This window comes from Amyelois transitella, chromosome 7 (assembly GCF_032362555.1).
Source record: "Amyelois transitella isolate CPQ chromosome 7, ilAmyTran1.1, whole genome shotgun sequence".
Lineage (NCBI taxonomy): Eukaryota > Metazoa > Arthropoda > Insecta > Lepidoptera > Pyralidae > Amyelois > Amyelois transitella.
In genome coordinates this window covers 5,135,365-5,159,353 of record NC_083510.1, presented here as the reverse complement: position 1 = coordinate 5,159,353, position 23,989 = coordinate 5,135,365, and the positions used below count along the sequence as shown (strand labels likewise).

At 32.9% G+C, this 23,989-nt stretch overlaps 1 protein-coding gene across 1 annotated transcript in view; it reads left to right on the top strand.

Moving 5' to 3' along the window:
• Positions 1 to 23,989, top strand: part of LOC106133786 (uncharacterized) — a 98,471-nt gene that overhangs the window by 33,273 nt on the left and 41,209 nt on the right. Inside the window, exons 4-6 of the mRNA XM_060944984.1 lie at positions 16,807 to 17,029; positions 20,014 to 20,178; positions 22,758 to 22,838. Coding sequence (XP_060800967.1) covers positions 16,807 to 17,029; positions 20,014 to 20,178; positions 22,758 to 22,838 — 469 coding nt within the window. The remainder of the gene's footprint in view (positions 1 to 16,806; positions 17,030 to 20,013; positions 20,179 to 22,757; positions 22,839 to 23,989) is intronic.

Below are 23,989 nucleotides of genomic sequence, written 5' to 3'. Positions count from 1 at the left end.
AACAACTACAATGATAAAAAATAAAATTTCATGTTTTAGTATCTTTACATAACCTGAAAGTGCTTGTACTTTCTCCGGCGTTAGCCTCATTTACATTACATATGACCATAATCCTCGATGGGGAAGTCAGGCTCTGATATCATGCCAATTATGAAACGAATAATTTCACTCATTATGAATACCAAATATTAACCCTCATATTTTTATGAAATTTTTGAGTAATTCCTGCATATAAATCATTACATGTATAAATGTAATGGGACATAATATTTACACTGCCTACAATAGCCGCGATCAAATTTTCATGCACTTGCCGTGGAACAAAGTGGGCTTATTATTCGTTGCGTGAAATAGAGTGGCTACCTGTCAGACAAAACCTTTGTTTAAAATTCTCCCTTCTTGTTCAACTTTGTTTAATGGTTATTGAACTCCTGATTTGTGTTCCCTCGCACCTCAGAATACAAACGACCATGAAAAAGCATCCATTTTACTTCAACAGCCCTGCTTTTGTGAGGTACCTAAATCTTGTATCTGGGTCGCCTCGGCTTTTCAAACACTATTAAATATTTAGATTGGATCTTTATCGTCATATAAAAACTATTTTAAAGAAAAAAATACTAAGTATTATCAAGCTTTTGGGTTGTATGATAAACAGAAAGACACCGAATAATAAATAGTAAACTTAGTACAAGCGAAAATTAATTTCAGTTTTACTAATTACTCACATAAGGCAACACGAAATTTAGCTTCGTTACGCAAGGCTACTCTAGGCCTTGAAGTTACAAATTATGAGTCGGTTATATAGTCTTTAGGGATCTAGAAACAGATTCAGAGAAGCCATTCCTTTATCTTCTTCCTCCTGGCTTTAGTGGCGGTTGCATCCTCTCCACACTTGAAACGAGCCCGAGGTATGCTTTTGAACATGGATCCTGGAGTCGCTTCGTGTAAAAACCTGTCCCATCTAGGGACAGGTTTTTACACGAAGCGACTCCCGTCTGATCTTCGCAACCTTTGTAGGGGAACCTAACCCGTATTGGATCAACCATGACTCCATACTCCACACTATGTGAATGTAAAGTTTCATGGAGATCAGTTTGTGATTGTGACGAAAGACTGATAAACAAACTCACTTTAATATTATAATAGACTACAGGTCTCTCCCAAAAAAAGGTGAAAAATCTCTTAGAGGTGAGAAATTGCGTAATTGCACGTTACCCCACTTACAAATTCTTTTTAACCTACTTTGATATCTATGTCGTTTGATATACTACTAAAAGTTAACATCTTAGTAAAAATACTTACTTCTAAATCCTATCTGAAATTATAGCAAGAAACTTGCTATAATTTTCGTATTTCCGTATTTCCGTTTATATATTTGCCGTGTGGTTCCCGGCACCAATACAAAAAAGAATAGGACCACTCCATCTTTTTCCCATGGATGTCGTAAAAGGCGACTAAGGGATAGGCTTACAAACTTGGGATTCTTTTTTAGGCGATGGGCTAGCAACCTGTCACTATTTGAATCTCAATTCTATCATTAAGCCAAATAGCTGAACGTGGCCATTCAGTCCTTTCAAGACTGTTGGCTCTGCCTACCCCGTAAGGGATATAGACGTGAACATATGTATACTACTAAAAGTTAACATCCTAGTAAAAATACTTATCTCTAAATTCTATCTGAAATTATAGCAAGAAACTTGTTATAATTTCATTACTAATATTTTTATGGAGTCATGCCCGTAATTTCGAAAACAAATTTGATGAAACACTTTCATTGATTAAAATTCAAATTACATTATTGTAACGATCAAGACTAGCATAATATCACCTATCAGAAGAAGTAGGGGTTACTGTCATTAAAAGAGAATTTATTTGAATTGGATATTTTTTGATAATAAACTTACTTGTTTGTTTCCTGTTATTTTTTGAGTGTATGACGAAAAGAGCTTATTCATTAAATGTAACATGTTTTGCCATTCTGATGAAGAAAAATTGTATTACTTGTTATTCAAAGAGTTAAGTTTTTTATGTAAAAAAAAGATGAACTATTGGTTTAATGAGTAAATTTTGGTTAAAAGTCATAACCATTATGTCAATATATTTTTATTATATTGACATAATGGTATATTTTTATTATAATGACATAATGGTTATAAACTATTCAAGCTTAATTATTCCTTCATGCATTTACGGCGACTTGTATCCATTTTCCAAACTACCCATGTAGCTATCATACAATGTAAAAGTAGAGCGAATAAACTGGTAAATTACATAGTTCAATGACCGCAATTTTATTTATTAAAGGTGATATCGATTAGCGCGCTGTGGATTCACCGGTTGGCTATTACTAGTAAAAGCAAACATTCATAAAACGCTTATACTTCGTCCACTTCATACTATGTCATGCTTTTATCTCTACTTAAGTATTTAAAAGTCATTACAATGTAATATAATATTGTTCCTTAATTGATCATTTATATTTTAGATGTTTATGAATCAATCTATAAGTAAAACTAAATTTTTGTCTGTTACACTATTCTCAACTTACTCATGCATTTTGATAAAATTTGGAGCTCAGTCGTCTGTCTAAACTGAGAATGACACACAATCTAACTCGGATAAAGTCTTAAGCAAACGTAAATTATGTACTTACATAAAGTTAAATCTTACTCGACCAAGTCGCAAGCAAATGCTTGTTACTTAATTTCTAAGTACCTACCTAAATTATATTTTCAAGTCGTTATTATTTAGTTTGGTATAGATTTCGAAACTTATTACAATGGATCTCAAAGATTATCTTTTAAATTAATTTATTTGCGTTCGTGAAGCTTAAGTTTCGTGTAATTAGTGAGGCTTTCTGGGGTACGACGAAATTCTAACATCATCGACGTGCCTTGGGCGCCAAATACAGAAGATTACAACTGAACACGCTTATGCTTACATAAAGTATCATTAATTAACTACTCGAACGTATTAAAAAAAAATCCTAATATATATAATACATACGAGGAAGATTTATACTACGATAAAAAAGTAACTAATAAAAGTAAAGTAACTTATAAAAGTTTAACATGAATTATGAGTAAGAAGTTTTCATACCGATGTGGTAGTATTATATAAGAAAAAAAAAACATTACATTTGCCCACTGCTTCTGTTCCCGCGCAGATTGTAAAAGTTAATAAACTTGAAGTTAATAAGTTTAATATTTGGGTACCCAGCAACCTGGTTACTACCTGCGTTTCAAGTCACTAAGCCATCCAGCTGAACGTGACCTTACTCTTCAAGACTATTAATTTTAAAAAAAAAATATATATAGCTAAAATTCCTATGCGAGTAGTTCACGGGTGAGTCGCTTATACTGGCGAATTTCATATGAAACTCCGTGTAGTAGTTTATGAGCTTAGCCCCGACCAAACAAATATAAACAAAGCGCAACAGAGGGCTTTGAGGAGTAAAGGAATTAAACTCTAACTTAAGGTTTGACATAGTTCACGTCTGAAATCGGTCTCCAGTCCTAAGAAGTCTCTTCATAATAATTAATGAATTAATTAATTAATGTTAACTTAAGTAACAGTGACTCATTGAATAATTGATTTTATGATTGTGAACTCGTCGCACCCGTAATTTTTAGGATTTTGAAGCCTAATTTCAGGTACAACATTTCAATAAAGATGATTTTTTTCTTGAGGAAAATAATATTGTTAAATTAAAAAGGATGCTACATTAATTAAACTTTACAAACCCACATTTTTATTACTATCATATAGTATTGTTCGCACTTTCGTACTTTTTGTATACCTAAGCGAATATATGTTCTTTTATCTATATGATTCACATAACCGCTTTACGATCTCATATTTCACAATATGATATCTTATTGTGATTAAACGCCTACGACAGTTACGTCATTTTTTTTTCACTAGTACCTATATAAAACTAAGTTTAGATGAACTATTCTCATTAGATTTACGTATTTTCTAACCTACATTTATCGATGTAAAGGTTTATTTGTCTGAAGCTACGTTATTTATATTGAATGAATGAAAGCCGTTAATACGTATTTTCAAAAAAATAAGTTAGATAAAGTGGATAAAGGTTGCTCCCAACATGTCGAAAAAATACCTGATGTTTGCTATTTACTCGTACCAGCGTGTGATAAGGGATGACATTTTAGAACCAAAGCATATTAAATGTAAAACAAGCATTGACGAGTTAATTCATTTACATACAGCAATATGGTATGACTCTTCAAACCTGAAAAGTCCTGAAGAAATACATGGTCGGGCCGCAAACATTTTGCCTTTTCTCCATCCTTTTTAAATAAGTATATAGAAATTAATGGACATAAAAAACAGAATATGGCTTGAGACGCATACGTTCGTCGTCAGTGTGAAAATGTATTTTTTTCAGTTGACAAATACATCTTTTTAAATATACAAACTGCACGCTTCTTAAGTTATTAATAACACCACCTTTCCATATTTTATTTTCAACGATACAAATTCATAAGTCTTAGTCTAAGTGTCGCATGGATGATTCCATCAGGACGTAGCGATCATGAATTGTTAGTGTACTCGCCTGGGGCGTCCCGGCTCGCGGAAATGGGACGGACGACGCAATCTCACGCTTTTAAGAACTGCCAACGTCTTTTTCCTCTTAAATTGCTTGACGGCAGAGCCTCGAACAGGCAAAGCGGTTTCGAATATCCAGAGTGATCTGCGCATAAAGTTTAAATCTCTTTTCTGCATCTTTTTAACAAATGACCTAATTTTTCGTTTATGTGACTTGAGTCACTGGAATTATTTTTATACTTACTACTTTAATTTCAATAAATCTTACTGAGTATATTTCTATTAAAACTTAAATAAAGTTTAATGTTTTGTTTCAGCTGCACGATACGTCATTATTTACTCGTGTTACCTTTCTCATTGTCAAAAACCGAAACAATTTTCCTTAAATTAAATAGTTATTTTAAAATTAAATTTACAAGCAACAAAGCAATTCTCTAATTATTTGCAAAAATATTCATAGTGTATGTTTATTTGTATTTACAGAATTAGGTATTGTCTGAAAGTTAATATTTATACAGCTTATTCGATGAACGCTGGTGAATAATTTATTATCCAACCTTCGTAATATATCATAACACAAATTCTAACACACAATTGTATCAGTTGTTTAATACTGCATCGATTACAACTATTAATCTAAATCTTTAAACTCAAGGAACGTTTGAATATAATTGTTTTCTAAAATATCTAAGGTGTAAATCGTTGAACGATTGTATTTGACCCCTACTAACCTAATTACTTACATGATTTATGCTCATACGACTAGTATAGTTATTCACCAATGTTAATAATGGATATTGTATCTCTATTGATTTCAGACTCACCAAAATAGTGCAAGTTTGAGAAAAAAAATATAAACATTTTACCTTGTCAATGTTTTAGCATAGATCACCGTTGTTTTGGCTTTACGTTGTCTGTCAATCATTTACAACTTAGAAACTAAAGAACTTTACTTAAACACACAATATCCATAGTTAGTATGTGTAAATGTTCGTGTACAAAATTTTATCGCCAAATAATATATCATTTAAACACCTATGAAACTGAACATCTTTGATAGTAAACCATTTAAACAAGCAAACCTTCTCCTTTTGTTGCCTTGTTAATACAACAAGTAACAATAGGCGCAATTACCAAGTTATATTATGTGTGCGACAAGCCGCAATGCAGTGTTGTGTTAATAATGCTCTGACATTTGTATTTTATTAGCAAAATATACATATGTACGTTCAAAATGTTCAGGGTTTAAAATGTATTTAGTTAGTGAAGCATGTTCAAAGCGTTAACCTGTACGGTATCAATATTCCAAAGATTGTCCATTAAAGTTAAGATATAATTAATAAATAAAAATTTGTTATGAGATTACGACTTGCCTCTATGGTAACCTTTTTAGAGGAAACCTTCAAGGTTAAACCACAGGAAAATATACGCTATGCCTTGTCTCAAAAAGAGTACTTTTTAACTGGAAGTGAATGTAAATATTTAAATATATTTACATACATAGATCAACTTGAAATAACTAAGATAGTATCACGCGTCAGCCCAGTTAATTGGATGAGCCCTGCATAAGTGATGGTTAAACCTGCCTCGTAGCCGGCTCAGACATCTTACTTAAGGCCGTATAAGAGCCATTGCCGAAATTTATACAGAAAGTCTCAACGTGGTTTTGCGAGATTTGTGCTAAAATTTTCTGTGTCATCCAGAAAAAATACTGTTTTGAATGATAGGTATCTATTATATTTTTTAAGTTGCAAGTCTCAATTTCCTGCATGTTTATTTATTCACATAATTAATTATAGATCGCATTCATCCCACAGATGCAACACTTACAATTTTCAAATGAGATCTAAATTGTAGCAGGTTGGAAGCTTGTCTGCCAAAAGCTCTCAATGTTATAATTACTAATGGAAGGAATTTACAAGAAACTGTAGTACACACGTAGCACACTTATTTCTTCAGAAATGCAGCAAACAATCAAACACTACCTTCATACCTCATACATAATATATATTTCTTCTAATACCTACGACATAATTGAAGCTCTGGCAATTTCACTTAGAGGTCACCCTTATTCCCCTTAAACCCTCGCATAATTAGCTTCAAGATAACTATTAAAGATTTTATAATATCTAAGAGCCTGAAATAATGTAGAACGCCCTCACAAGAATCTTCAAGGTATCTTGAAATTAAAATGAAGCCATTTCGAACACTCCTCTCGTCTTTGTAATAGATATTAAAAGATTTTGAGAGTCAATAGCGTATAAGACCTGAATATTATTCACGAATATTTTTGTTTAGGAAAATAGACAAAATTTATATTCCAAGTTAGTACTTCAATTATACGCTGAAGTAAATAAACTAGTATTTATTTATTTATTTAAGCAGTGCTTTAGCCCATGTTTGCGTTTCATAAAAAAAATTAAATAGTTATCATTGGACATGTTTTCTGTGAAATTGTAAATATAAATATAAATATATACGGGACAAATTACACAGATTGAGTTTGCCTCGAAGTAAGTTCGAGACTTGTGTTACGAGATACTAACTCAACGATACTATATTTTATAATAAATACTTATATAGATAAACATCCAAGACCCAGGCCAATCAGAAAAGTTCTTTTCCCCTCATGTCCTGGCCGGGATTTGAACCCGGGACCTCCGGTGTCACAGACAGTGCGTACTACCGCGGCGCCACAGAGGCCGTCATAAAAGCAAACATAACAGAATATATTGTGTTGTGTGCTGTTTAAAACCTTATAATATACATAATGATATTCATCACTTGTAGCATTTGGCAAATTCTGATAACTCTGAGAGATTATCTATTAGATATTCCCACTGGAGCTTAATCGTGGACAAAGTCTTATTTCTTGTAAGAGAATATTGTAGCAAATTTCTTTACCAATATTAACATTATCCACACCTCTTTTTCAATGTACCAACATATACAGCTGTATTCTTACCTGTGATACATCAAAGTGAAGCATTAACTAAATTTCTCTAAATGTTTCGTCGAACCCTAACGTCCTCTTTTGGGTTGAAATTGGATCGGAAATGGATACCTTCCTATTTGTTGGGAACATAATTTGACCTTTTAGTTGGCAACAGCCACAGCTGCTATCGGTAGGTTTCCTCATTGAGCTCCTTAATTTATAAAATGAATTAACGAACCATCCTCATTCATGAGAGGTCCGTTTAAATATAGCTGCCAGTATTTTTAGAAAAATAATTGCATGTTAGGTAATGGCTAATAAACTTGCGAGACTTTTTGTAGGCGATGGGCTAGCAACCTGTCAATATTTGAATTTCAATTCCATCATTAAGCCATACAGCTGAACGAGGCTATTCTGATTTTTCAAGACTGTTGGCTGTTTTAACCCCGCAAAGGATAAAATATATGCAATCGGAACTTTCCCTAGAAAGATGATATAGGCTACATTTAAAAACAAGAACTTAATAAATAGTATTTAGTTTTTATTATTCGCCCTTTAACTCGCCTGAATTCACTCGGCCAATGTGATTCTTCATCCTTATTACAATGTTGGGCATTTGGTTGGAAAGTTCAGCTCGCGATCTGTTTCAAAGTTAGTTTAATTGTGTTTCGAGCACTGATCAAATCAATGGTCGGTTAATAAATTAAATTACTGAGTTAAATGTTGTACCAACTCGGGCAGGAATATAAACAAAACAATGTATAAATAGGTACCGTTTTCAGACATTTAAAATCAATGTTTCTTTTATCTTCGATTGTCTGTTACAACAACAAACCTATTTTAAAGTAATAATGTAATATCAATGACATCAAGCTTTTATTATTGAAAACGAAAGACTGATGCATATTATGTAAATCAACGATGTATATATGATCATATTGGCATGCTAATAATTATACGACCACCTTATTAAGTCATATTGAAAAAATACAACTAATTAATATGTAAAAGCTAACCTACATTACAGTAACTTGTTTTAAATACATAGTGCATTATATTAAAAACATGTCAAAATGAATTAAAATCTAAAAATATAATTCCTTAAAACGATTAAACAAACTATCATTCACATCCAAAATACCTACCCAGTATAAGATGTGGTAAACATTCCTTGGAGCCTTGCAATATAATGTCATATTCTAGTTTCCCGGATACAGCAGGTGTCTACTAGATAGGTAATCCTATTACAATCATGTGGATGCGACGACGTATATAGTTAATTCTCACCTAGTTAACTAACTCAACCTAGTTAACAAACGCCCGTCAAGCTAACTATCGGGAGAGCCTGATTGAGATGACAATTGGTTAGACATACAGGTATAAGAATTCGGTCAATGTTTGTTCATTACAATATTTAGTTTTACCTATATTTTATATTTATAGGCTACTTTACTATATTCCGACCACGATTTTGCTCGTGTACTATGTTAATGTAAAATTTTATCCATATGCATTCATTTTAACTAATATTATAAATGCGAAAATAATTTTTTTTTGTTTGTTTGCTACCTCTTCACGCAACCTCCTATAAATTTCGCATACATACATACATACATATGGTCACGTCTATATCCCTTGCGGGGTAGACAGAGCCACCAGTCTTGAAAAGACATAATAGCCACGTTCAGCTATTGTTTAAATTTCGCGTGTATATATAATAATAACATGTATAGTTTTTACTTATGTGTATAATATTGATTCTATTTTGTAGAGATTTTTATTCATTTTAAATAGAGATACAATTAAGATTTCTGTTATACCCAACGGTTGACTGATAAAAAAGCCTTATTAATTAACCCTGCCTTTTGTGTGATTTTTCATTTGAACTGTTTAAGTATATAATTAAATAAGCAGCATAATGCCTATTTACATTTGGGAAGATATAATAATTTACACGAGGTAACCTAATTCACCTCCTTATTGCCATTTTCGGCAAGGTTTAACCTGAAGAGACCATCAATCAATCATAAAAAACGGTCGTTCAGATTATTATTGATGGGCTCGTTACAATCTGGACCGATTTTGATTACCAGAAGATTTTGCATTTTAAAAAGTTAATAGTATGCCGTTATCTATAAAAGCATAATTTATAAAATTCGTCTTGACAATAGAACCTACATTAGATGTAGAAAAATGAATGCGTAGTGTTTTAAAACTCTTTATAGGTATAGATATCACCATTTTACGTTTGTCTGTTTTATTTTTACTTACCTTACATTATATACCTACTACTAATACAAGTATTCAGTTTACATTTTATGTCTAACCGCTATGTAGGTACAAAACATTTCATTATGGTGTGAAAATATTTAACAAAGTTTTTATGATCGGCCACCACCCATAACACAGGGTAACCTATCGTGGGACAGCGCACCATGTTATGTGACCATATTTATCTGCTTAATTTATTGATTTCATTTCATTTTTCATTTAATTGCCACCCATAGAACCATAGTTCCACATCCCTAAGGTATTTATCACGATTGATATACATTTACGAAATGAAACAAGAAGAGATATACTTAGTGGTGTTGTTCCACTTTGCCTAAATTCGTTGAATAAATGAACAAAGTTGACACGAAAATGCTAATATCATACATTTGTTGGAAATTCGTGTAACTTTCCGAATAATTTCGCACTTCAGAGTGAACCTCGACTGCATACTTGAAGCGCCCTCAAGCCGCGCTGCGGTTTGACTCCATTAAGACGACGAACTCCACTCTTAAGTAATGTTCTCAGACATATTTAGATTTTTAAGGACGGGTTGTAAGAATAGCTTGGCATTTTCATTCTATATAATATTGAAAACAAATAATGCGATATAATTCACTTTAAAGAAATGTGCTCATACTCAAATTTTTGAAGGCGAGTATTTCATGTGTAGCTTGACTTTTACACTTCTAAGTTATTTTGAAAAGCAGATTATATATAAATATATAATATATAATGTCATCAAGATAAATTCCATAATGTCATCCATTAAGTCACTGAATTTCAAACAAGTAGTACCTAAGTAGGTAAAATTGACATTTACATTCTCTCTTATATGAGAAAGTTATTAAAGCAAATAATGTTATATACTATAATAATATCATCCCTTAAGTCGACACACTTCGCTCTTAAGTGATGTTCTCAGACATATGTAGTTAGATTTTCATGGAAGATTACTAAAAGTACAACTTGACATTTACTCTTTTTATTTTGTTCGTGCCCCAATTGTAATCGTAGGAATAGATTGGTAAATTACTCTATGGGAGTAAGAGTTAAGACATGCCATTCTAGGCAATCACTTTATAAACTAAAAAACACCTTATGTACAAGGAATTTCATTTCAAAATAGATTTTTCATCAAACAACTAAAAATTAAGACGAAATATCTAAATATACGCGGAAATACATGTACGTTAGAGAGAATAAATATGTAAACACGAGTCTTGAACTAATCCATTTATTCCGTCCAGTGATACTGAATGTTCGTTCATACATTTCATTAAATATGCAAATCGATTAAATCAATTCCAAAGGCTGAACCGTGGTTAGCCTATCTAAATTCAGAAGTGAATAATTTATACAGCAAAACATTCACTAGAAGCAGCTAGCAAAGGTTTACTTACAATTATGATATAATCTTTATTATACACAAAGATAGTGTGATATTTAGAGTATTTCAGAGTACAGTCCAGATCCTAAATACACACTTGTGGCAAGAACAAGGGCCGCATCCATTTTATTAGGCGTTGGGTCAACAGCCGACCAGCGTGGACTATGTTGGTGTTTACAATACATCGACACTTAGTAAATACTGAAATAACGGACTGCGCTGACGTCATTGCTAACTTTTTCTTATTTTTTTTAGGAATATAAAATTGCAATGGCGACCTAAAGATGTTTACTTAAACACGTACAACCATTCTATATCATATTGTAGATATAGCAGACGGTGACTAAGTAACGAATATAAGCATTAAGATGTAGTCCGTCAACATTTTCCCAGACAACAATTAGAATTCAACCGGCAATATGATTTTATGTGCCGTGTGGTTCCCGGCACCAATACAAAAAAGAATAGGACTACTCCATCTCTTTCCCATGGATGTCGTAAAAGGCGACTAAGGGATAGGCTTACAAACTTGGGATTCTTTTTTAGGCGATGGGCTAGCAACCTGTCACTATTTGAATCTCAATTCTATCATTAAGCCAAATAGCTGAACGTGGTCATTCATTCAGTCCTTTCAAGACTGTTGGCTCTGTCTACCCCGCAAGGGATATAGACGTGAACATATGTATGTATGTATGTATGTATATGATTTTATGAAAGAGAAAGTAAATAAAATTACACATATCTTATACATAAGTTTCGAAATTGCAGAACCACGTGCTAACTTTATAATACTCTTCAACTTCGAACTTAAAACATTGAAAGTACTTACCTGCCTTCAATATTATCTCGAAAGTACGCCAGACAAACTTCTAAAATTTCTGTTAAGAGCCAGTGGGGGTTTTGTCTGATGACAATAGAGTTTACTTTTCCCCTGAAACACGATCCTATTATGTTTATCTCATGGCCTGTTTAAAACTTTTATACTCACATCCTTTGTATGTAGTTCTTATATTTTCAGTCTTAATTCTTCCTCTCAGTTTTATACTTATGATTACCAAACTTGAATGTGTTTGTTGTTCAATTTCCTTTCATATAGACGAACTATAATTCATTCTTTAGGAAATTATGGAAAAAGTAGCTAAGGTCTGGCCTTGGAAAAATTAACAATTTGCATACCAAAATATCATCGATATCGTACCAGCATTAAGTCGTGAAAGAATAACAAATAAATAGGCAAACAGACAAACTTCCATATTTAAATACGTATAGATTGCTCGAATCGAGTAAAGACAAGTCATACTTGATTTTCTCAACCTCCTTGATGGGACCTTCAACTATTCAACATCTTTCAACTAAACATTCTTTAGTGAGAAGGTCTTTAGAGTTTCCTTTCGCCGTTGGTTCCATACAATAATTATTAATTTACGTCTACCTCAAAATGCCCTCGGACCCTTTTCGCAATTAGCTCCAAACCTCATTATCAGCTCCTGTGGTGCCTGTGTGAGTACCTGTCAATAGTTGATTGATGACTTTTAGTTTAGTTGTTACGCTAGGAAGGTCATATATTTTTACTGTAAGGATTATCGTAATAGCTTCCCGTATCATTATCACTCATTTTTTAAAAGTATACGTATCACACGAGATTGATGCCTACATATACTTACATAAAACCACGCCTTCATTGGAAGAATAGGCAGAGGTTAAATTTTATCTTATTTACTTAGTTCATACCACGATTGTTGCATATTTCATTCGTTTCATCCACTTTCATCTTTCTCTTCACGAAAACTGCGTGCTGTTATAGTATTATTTAATGACCTACATTATTCATAGATTTGTTCTAAACATAAAATTTTAAGTGAATTTTCAAATCTACTCAAACTTTATAGGTCAAAGATCTCATACAGACTATGTGTAAAAAAATCTTGGCGGATAATAATTTAGATCAATTTAGACGAGAAAGTTACGGCGGTAAAAAGTGACCCTACGTCCAAATGACGGACACTTGGGAAGACAAACGACCATTTAAACAGCCACAGAAGTGCCCTGAATATAGGGTGTACTGATATGACCTCTCTGGATAAAGAACTGAATTCGCAGTGGCCCTGTTGAACTTTTACTTAATTCATATAATATGTAATTTCATAAATTTAAAAGTGTGTTTTTATACCGTCTTAAACGTCAAAATCACTGTTTCAATATTACCATGAAATCACGAAGAAAGACAGGATGAAAGCTTGTAGAGATATTCTATTAAAGTAACTTTTTGGCCCAAATATATTTAGCATTTATAGTACTTACATATTAAGAAAACGAAAATAAAAAAAATATATAGTCATACAAAAACCGATATTTGAACAATCTGAATGAATCCAAAAGACTTATCCTTCAAATAACTGGTAGGGTTGCCGCGATTCAAGAAGCAACTCTTGATTAATTAGAATCTTAAAACTGAGTCAAGTCGTGGAACTTCAATCCACTAGAGCACGTCCGTCAGAATAGAGAAATGGCACTTCATCTCTACTATGTAACCAAACTATAGGTATGACTGGAGCACCCATTTAGGAATAAACACCACTTTATAGGATTTTGGTCTTAAGCAATAAGTATTTACCGTTTTACTTACCTATCTACTTTTGGAGGATGGTTCTTGACACCAAAAATAAAATATACTATTTACATGTTACATGCTCTTTTCAGTGCCTAAACTTTCAAAAATTTATATAGGACTACTTCTCTATGATGAAAGAGTTTTAGGTGTTAAAAATGTCTTACATCATAAAGCTTTAGAGATAAATCTTATCTGAACAGTAATAATTTATATCAAACCATTCAAATTACTAGGTTTATGATATTAATTGGAAAATAAATTCCACTTAGGTACATTATATCTGAAAATCCTTTAAATGGTGAATGTATTGAAATTTTAAGCGGCTTTTCCGAACGGTAGCTCAATATCTGGCTCTTTTTAGTGTAATGCACATAAATTGGTCGGATTAACTTATTTTAATAGGTTTGAAAAGTAAATAATAAACGAGTAAATAATGTCGAAAATTCTTTTAAAGACTAGTTTTATACATACATATAGTCACGTCTATATCCCTTGTGGGGTAGACAGAGTCAACAGTCTTGAAACGACTAATAGGCCACGCTCAGCTATTTGGCTTAATGATAGAATTGATGACTAGTTTTATGCGAGACATAATGCCTGATTGTCGTATTGGTTCGATAACGTCACGATAAACCAAAGTTAAGATCGGCTTCATTGATAACCCATCAAAAGAAGAAAAAAAGAAATACGTTTATCTAAACAACGTTAATCACAAATTGCATATTATTTATTTAAGTCAACCTAAGTAATAAACGTAAGCACCGAAAAAACTTATCATTTTATCGTTCTACGCCCTAAATCCTGCCAATACCTTACCATATGTGACCCCATTTCACAATCTCGTATCACCCCACTTACCGTGTGGCGTGTCATTTAATCTATGTCGAAAATCAAAAGTCACTATATTTATTGCTTCTCGGATTCTTATAAAATTGATGCCCCATCCCGTTTCACCAGACAAGTAACGTAGGCGAGATAAGAATATTTTTTTTTAAATTATGTATATCTATTTATAAATAATGCAATATCTAATCAACTAAAACTACATATAAAAGACAAAATATGATATTATTGATTTAGTATAACTAAGCATCACATTTCCTGGACTGGGTTTAGTATTAGGAACATTGATTAGTAATTACAAATTTAATTATTTCGCACGCAATTTATCTTTACATTGATAAATTTATTTTTTCCTTACATTGATAAATTCAGGAATCAATGTGTGAAAATGGGCACCATTGGTGGTATTAACATCATAAAACATTGCTTACGTGTACCAATTGCTATGCTCATTTTAATGTCAATTTACCCATTGAAGATATCTCAAAAAACAGGCGACAGAAAAACGACGAATATGTCATATACTCATACAAATACATCCCTCTCCTCCCTCCTGTAAATAAATATATTCGAATACAAAAACGGCACTTTATCTTCAAAGCAACTTTTAAATTCCTATGTGATCCGCATCGGGCTCAGAGCGCTTTGCACTAAAATAAACATATATGATATGATATAGCTGTATGTTAGTCGGTCGCATTGTTAAAGTGGAAGCTTTCAAGTTTATTGATATTTCATTTTATGGGCGTGGGCAACGTCATTTAATTTATTTTCATACTACGAAATATGATGGATTGGTTAAATTGAAAGCCGTTAATTGAATATTAAAGACTGGTCTATCATACTGATAATAATAAATATAAGTTTATTACGCTTTCACTCATAAAGCCTATTTGAATCCGCGGGTATAAACTAATAAAAGAATACGTATACCTAAGTAGTGGAATATTTAACAGGTTTTAAGTTTGTGGTTTTCATACAATAATATTACAAAAAATGCAAGGATGTTTGTTTGTCCGTCTTACACGTCAAAATCACAGAACTGAGGATCTAAAACTTTAACTCTGTCTATCACAGAAGAATTGGGCTGGAAGATAGTAATGAGCAGAGACCAATTTTCATTTGTCCAACAATGAGACCATTGTCCAACAATGGGACAAATGGTATCAATTGATTATGAACGTGAAACTGACGATAATATTAATTAAATTATAGACAATTTCCATAAACATTTTATGCAAAATTTTACACCCAAAACTAAGTGCAAACAATGAAACTGTTGTTTGGAACAAAGCGTATTTACCTTTTAAAAACATTAATTAAAGCAATTGTTTGAAATACGTACAATATTGACTTACAATTCATTTGTTTAAGTCAATCGACAAAAAGTTGTATTTATATGTGAAAATTGTAAAAAAAGAGATCAAAATATACTTTCATACTAAGTAATTTATTAAACAAAGAGAAAATATTGATACAGTGTTTTTGACAGTAGACTATCTTGGGAAGATTTGATGTAATTTGTTTTTAAGCCCTATTCTACGTTTTAAATATAAAAAAAAAACAATAATACGCCAATTCATACGCCTTAAAAGGCATACATATTTTGCTTAAAAGTAAGCTTCTCCAACTCATTTGTTAACTAGTTTTGACGTTGCCCGATAAAAAAAAATCATTGACGCACAGATGAACGTGAAGTTTATGAAATAACACCTTATGAAGGCTTTGTAATGCAACCATGTGTTAATCTCGATAGATCGTTCTAGTTTATGACATTAAGCTTGCTATCGCCCTGGCGATTTCGGCTAACTTCCTTTGGGAATATTTAAGAAATGAACCAACTCTTCTTTTCAAAATACTGTCTGTATAATAAGTTAATAATTTTTATCTCCGACATAAAAGAAGGGTATAAATCTGACATCTGTTTATATGTGTAATTTCCAGAGAAATCGGATTATTATAAGATTATGAGTAAAAGTGATTAACACTGGTAAATGTTTCGTCGCAAATTACAGTGATCACTATCATATCAGTCATCATAACATTTTACATGCAAAAACTGCGTGCGATACCAGACGTCCAATCCGTTATTCTTAAAGTTTCAAATACATACTCCATAATTCTATGTTAAATATCAGAAATTGAGTAGTATTTTTTAAAAATAATCTTCACTTTCCATTCCAGAGCAACCTGCCCATCGTCTCTTTTCCATACCTGGGAGACGTTACTCCAGGAGGTGGAAGCTGACGTGTTGGGGTACAGCAATGCGGCCACATCCCTGGACAGACTGGTGGCGACCCCTCTCATAGACAGGACCTTCCACTTGAAGGTCCAAGCGAGGAAACTGTTCGCACATAGAGAAGGATGCGACGTTACACTTGGAAAAGCAGATGACCAACTAAATAAGGTAAATTTTTAATAATATAAATAGGTGTAGTTTCTGCCTACCCCTGTGGGAAAAAGGTTTAATTTAAAGAATATTTTTCGAAGTATTGTTTTCCAGTAGCTTACTTTTGCATAAAACTATTTTATACATAAATTAATACTATTTGAATCTCAATTCTATCATTAAGCCTAACAGCTGAACGTGGTCTATCAGTGTTTCAGGAATGCTGACTCTGCTTACCCCTGATAAAGACATGATTATATAAATGAATTAATGAATAAGGTAGCTCATATACCTAAAACCCCTAAACTAATTTCCTTAAAATTAGAAATGACGTGTCCACGTTTTGCTTAACACTTTTTTTAAAAGTCCCCATTATTGACTTAGGTAAATATGCCTGAATTATAAATATGTCAAGGGTTAGGTAATTAAATCAGAATTGACACTAAACAAGTATTTCATACATACACACATAGATATAGTCACGTCTATATCCCTTGCGAGGTAGACGGAGCCAGCGGTCTAGGCTTAATGATAGAATTGAGATTCTAATAGTGACAGGTTGCTAGCCCATCGCTTAAAAGAAGAATCTCAAGTTTATAAGCGTATACCTTACTCGCCTTTTACGACATCCATGGTAAAGGGATGGAGTGGTCCTATTCTTCTTTATATTGGTGCCGGGGACCAACCACATCATAGGACTTATTCAGATCTAAAAGAAATCAACAAACAATCTCTTAACACACGAAACATCTTTCCTTTTGTAAAAATAGCTCTTGTTTATTCAACAAATCAAATGGAAGTCCTACGGATGAACATTAACCCTTAGCTGTTTATATTTTTTCCTTACCCTCATAAAATTCCTCAGGGTGGATCTCGTCTTATCTTAACCCACATCTACGTATATATAAAACCATTTCTTTGAAGTTTTAACAATAGAATCGAGTTTTCCATTGTAAAATGAATTCGTTATATTTAACTGGAGACTAATGGATTTATATGTTTAAACCTTTGTAAGATGATGTGTGTACAAAGTATGTATTCAGTTCATGTATACATTTGCGTTATTGAGATTTTTTGCTATATACTCGTAGTTAGATATTGGCGTCCACATTAAAATAATTACCCTTGTTTGTCCTTGTGCATAGAAAAGTATTTTTATAACTTTCTAAAAGGACATTTTCCAAATATTGGTTATATTTGGAAAATGTCCTTTTCATTAATAATGTACTCGTACCCTTGCAAAACCGATTTGATAATAAATAAATATATATATATATATATACTAGCTGTCCCGGGAAACGTTGTTTTGCCATATAAACAATTTGTAAGTAATTTCTAGTTAAAAAAAATGTTAAGGGTGGACAACCCTTATCACTAAGGGGTATGAAAAATAGATGTTAGCCGATTCTCAGAATATACATGCAAAATTTAGTTAAAATCGGTAAAGCCGTTTCAGAGGAGTACGGAGACAAACATTGTGACACGAGAATTTTATATATATATGTATGTGTGTGTCTTTTATTGCAAAGAGGAAATCAATTTTAAAAATAAGTCAAGAATATTTTATTTGTTTTGGAAAAGTCAAAGGTGATTCACGTCGGACTTGAAATCCCGTCGGTAACAAATCATAAATCCGCTCAAAGTGCTCCTTGAGCGAGATTCTTCAATAGAATATTTTTAAGGCTAACAGCGAATAACGATTTGATTGCATGATTTAGTTCAAATCATAGTAATTCGCCTGATATTTTTTTAAGACTATTGTCTATGTTCTCATAAGGAGTAATTCCCGTACATACATACATGATTGTATGTAAACTTTTCCTAAGCAGCAGATTAACTAGATTAACTAGTCCTAAAATGTGAGTTAAGAAACATTGGGAAGGGAAGACGAATGTATTTTAAATTTAAAAGATCAAGTTAAGAATATGTCTGGCAAGATTTCCTGCAAAGATTGATGAGTTTTAAAATAAATTATAAGTTTTGGTTTATTTAAATACATTCATCACGTCTTTAATCCTTACAGGACATACAACTGTCTGATAGACATAGGAAACGGTCTCGAAAAGACTGAAAGCCGACATTCAGCATGTAGGTGCTCGATGCTGGATAATGATACTATTGCTAACCTTTCGCTTAATTGTTTTGGCGATGATTAACTACAATCTTAACTTTAAATAATTTAAACAAATGCTTTATTACTTTTACTATAAACATGGTCTTTTTCCAAAAGATTATATTATTTTCAATGTATATGTTAAACACCCATCCTGCAAATTCCTAGAGTTGTGACTTTACAGAATTCTGAATTCCAAGTCGTGCATCGTAGTCTGCCAAGAACATTATGATACATTGCTTTCCAGCCACGATATAGAATTCTGTATTTGTTATTTTACTTCATAAATATCTGATTTATATCTTTCTAGATATATTCTGTTGCTTCACACCAAGGGGGAAATTTCAATTTGTATATCCAAATTATTCTTACTATTCAACTTTTGTGATAGTATGATTTGGATGAAACTTTGCAGAAAATTTGAAGTCACGAGTATACCTACTAGAAATTTTGATATCCCATCTGATGACACTCTGGGCATAAGTTTAGTACCTATTATAAAAAAATGCTTTGTATCACACAAATATTTTGATACTGATAATAATTATATAATGATAATTAATACATACATACATACATATGATCACGTCTATATCCCTAGCGGGGTAGACAGAGCCACCAGGCTTGAAAAGACGAATAGGCCACGCTCAGGTGTTTGGCTTAGTGATAGAATTGAGATTCAAATAGTGACAGGTTGCTAGCCCATCGCCTAAAAGAGGAATCTCAAATTTATAAGCCTATCCCTTAGTCGCCTTTTACGACATCCGTGGGAAAGAGATGGATTGGTCCTATTCTTTTTTGTAATGGTGCTGGGAACCACACGGCACTGATAATTAATTAAGTTAAAAAAACTAGTACAAACTACTTAACGATAAAATTATCGTTTCAGACTCGTCAAGACTACCGCACGGCGTTCCTGAACTACTGCAGCAACCCGAGTCCGGCCGCCCTGGCGACCTACTACGACTCTCACAACACCTACGTACAACAACTCACTGCCACCAACGCCATGCTGGACCAATATCATAAGCACACGTTGCCTACTATTCTACAGGTAATTGTTTCTACTTTACTACCTTATTAATAAACCCAATAGGGTGGTGTATTCAACACCTTACAACACACTGCCACTAACACTATGTTGGATCGTTATCAAAAGCACACGTTGCCTATTATTTTACAGGTGCATAATTGTTTTTTTATGCTTATACATACATACATATATATGGTCACATCCATGGGAAAGAGATGGAGTGGTCCTATTCTTTTTTGTATTGGTGCCGGGAACCACACGGCTATGCTATGCTTATTCAGCACTAAAATGTGTTCAACAAAAATTTCATTCAGTATAATATTTAAAAAACTATCGATGACAGCGAAAAATATTTTGAGAACCTATGCAAATACGACACAATTTGCCTTAAAAGTTTATATCCGGAATTAGTTACGAGAACAAGCCCGAAGGCGAGACCCTAGATTGTATTTACAATTAAAGGAAAAATTTATTCTGACACATGGGCCATACCCGTACCTAACTATATGTCGGTTTATGCCTTATATTACCCCTCAAGTGTGGTTGTACAATCAATATTCGGTGGAAAAACACGTTTGTTTAATAAATTCAGTACTGTAAATAACAAAAAAAAAATGTGGGTTGAATAAAATACCTCCTTACAACAAAGTCGATGAAGGAATACTAAATATGCAAATGATTGAAATTTTCGAAAGTTTGGTTTTAAGTTTAAATAAATCAACATCAAATTTGGCATTGTTAACAATTTTATTCTTTTGGTTAACAATTGTTCACGCTTGAATAAATTAATTGCTATACTTTCCTAATATATTATTCATAACAAAAACATACCGTTTGGGGAATTAAAATAACTTTGTGGTTAATAATTTCACAGTAGGAAGTTTCATAAATGTGTGAGAACTCATACCTGCCCACTGGTTGGTTCACAAATAACGTTTCGAGCTAGGTTTGTATGCTAAAACGCGAATCTAACTTTACCTGGAAACTAGATTTCAAATGAAATCCGACAAACAAAACGGAATGCTGTCCCTAAGCGCCTTATAAACCGCAAATGAAAATTGATTTATTGTAGGCACCTCTTTCATACAATATTTTATTGCGATATGGTAATATTGCTTATCTTATAAAGATATGTCGGGTCTCAGCGTTAAAGTAATTTTGATGTGGTGGTGACATCTCTGAGTGAGAGACGGGCATTTTAACAAGAAAAGATTGCATAATTTTTGTGAGTTGTGCATTTTCAAATGTAATTCGGACCAATGCTTATCTAAACTAAACGATTTGCTACTATTTTGTGTGCAATAAATGAATAAATTGCCAATGTTTGTTGTCAAATTTTCACCCTAAGAACAAAGTTGACAATGCATAAAGTCTCAAGAAAGATATGTTCTAAGTGAAAGACTTTTCAACTAAGTTATTTTCTCATTTTTTTACAAAATAATACTCAGGAAATGTTCACAACGAAATTGAATGAGTCCCCAAAGAATCCCACTTGACACAGAGCGTAATCTCCGACCGCTACAAATAAATCACTATAGTGTTACGGCGAAAATAAGTGGCATCCATTTTCGTATACATTTTGAAACCCGAACTAACAAGCTTTAGTAGTGACTATAAAAAATAACATTACTTGCGTTTGTTCTTTTGATAAAGATTTTTCTCCAATGATTACAATATACATACATAAATCACGCCTTTTTCCCGGAGGGGTAGACAAAGACCACATCTTTCCATATAACAAGCGGAATTTAATAATTTTAGGATGAACGAAGTGAGAGTGTTCTGTGCAGATTGAGTATTGACAATAGGCTCAATGTTTATTTTTTTATTTTAAGGTATCCATAAAACCAATAAAAACTTGATAGCAATAAGATAAAAATAAATATTGTTAATAGTTGAAAATAATCAACATACATACATACATACATATGGTCACGTCTATATCCCTTGCGGGGTAGACAGAGCCAACAGTCTTGAAAAGACTGAATGGCCACGTACAGCTATTTGGCTTGATGATAGAATTGTGATTCAAATAGTGACAGGTTGCTAGCCCATCGCCTAAAAAAGAATCCCAAGTTTATAAGCCTATTCCTTAGTCGCCTTTTACGACATCCATGGGAATGAGATGGAGTGGTCCTATTCTTTTTTGTATTGGTGCCGGGAACTACACGGATCAAGTCAAGTTAGGACTAAAATCCCTCCTGTTGCATCGTAGGGCAAAAGGATTTCACTAATGGAATGAAGCCATCGATGCAATGCAACTAACTCCGATTAGTTTGAAACATGTATTGTTACGCATGCTAGGAAAGGCCAAAGTGCATGAGGTAATCTAAGAACATAACGTTACCAAGCATTTCCTTGGTGAGTTTCGCTTCTGATAATTTCAGGCGAATCGCAATTTTGCAATATACTCGTACTTATCCGTATTATGATTACAAATGTGAAAGTATATTGACTGACTGCCTCTAAGAAAGAGGCAGAAATATTATAAGTTCTACGTGTAGATGCACTATATACAAGGTGTTCTTATCATCATTGTACCTACCTATAACTTTTTCCTTACGTAAATAACAATGTTAAATATATATTTTTATTTACAGGAACTTGAAGAAATACTGACAGACGTGACGACGGCGGTCAGCGACGCTATCTGCCAGGGCGGTGAGATCATCACAGATAAGGTATTAACTTTTATATACTGCTATAGCTTGTCCCGCGGCATCAATCAATGTTTCTGTCATCAAACTGCCCACTACACATATTCTCGAGACTTCAACCTTTTTGAAAAATTTCATAGACCCTACGACCCCAAGGTTAAAAAATTTAATAGACCCTAGGAACCAAGAAGTCAGAAAAATATATTTTGTTTGCATATATGCTCGCGCTTTTTGCTTAAAATATTTTTTATTTTGTAACATCTAAGATATATTTTCAAATTGCTTACCTATTTACAAAATATATTTTCATCATAATTTATAGTCCTTGGAAGAATGCCCATATGTATCACATAAGTTCCTTATAACCGTACGGCACTTCTCATATTTTATAACGCAGCGAGGAAATGTAGTAGGAGCAAATATAAATAATAAAGACAGTCAAAGTCGTATTGTTCTTTGTTTACTTGTCCCGCCCCGAACGTTTGTCTCTTAGGAACAATAAATACCACTCAAATAAGGTAGCTTTGAAATTAATAAGTAAATATAAAAAGTCAAACAAATGAACATGGCCTTTTGGAGACTGTGGGCGCCGATTTATAAGATTACCGCCTCTCATAGTAGGCATAAGCAGCGCCTCAAGCTAGTTTAAATAATAATTTAAACTTGTAGCCTGCAATACGTATAATGTACTGTGTACCAAGCGTCATAATTATGATAACAATGCTAGATAACAATGCTGTACCTAATTCTATAGACAGCCGGTGGAGGGGAGCTTACTACACAATACTTTAATGTTACTGAAACCAGTATGCAGTAACTTTTCCATGGATAACCATGGAAAAGTTACCTACTATATTAATTTAAGAAGAGAGAAGACTAAATAGTAATTAAAATTTTTAATAACAGGAATAACATAGGCAACTATTGTTCCTGGAAAATCCCACGGGGGCAAGAAAGTATATCATATAATTATTTTTTTATCGAGTAAGAATAGTGTGTGATTGTATTAAACTTCCAGCCACAATTTAATAAGATACTGCAAAAACTCACGACAAATTGCACGCGATATTGAATAATGCTGTCAGCTTCCCGTGTCTAAAATTTATTTGAAGGCTCCGTAGACTCCGTGCGGTTTTCTTTAAGAAGTATATGTTCACCTTTATTCTATTACTGTA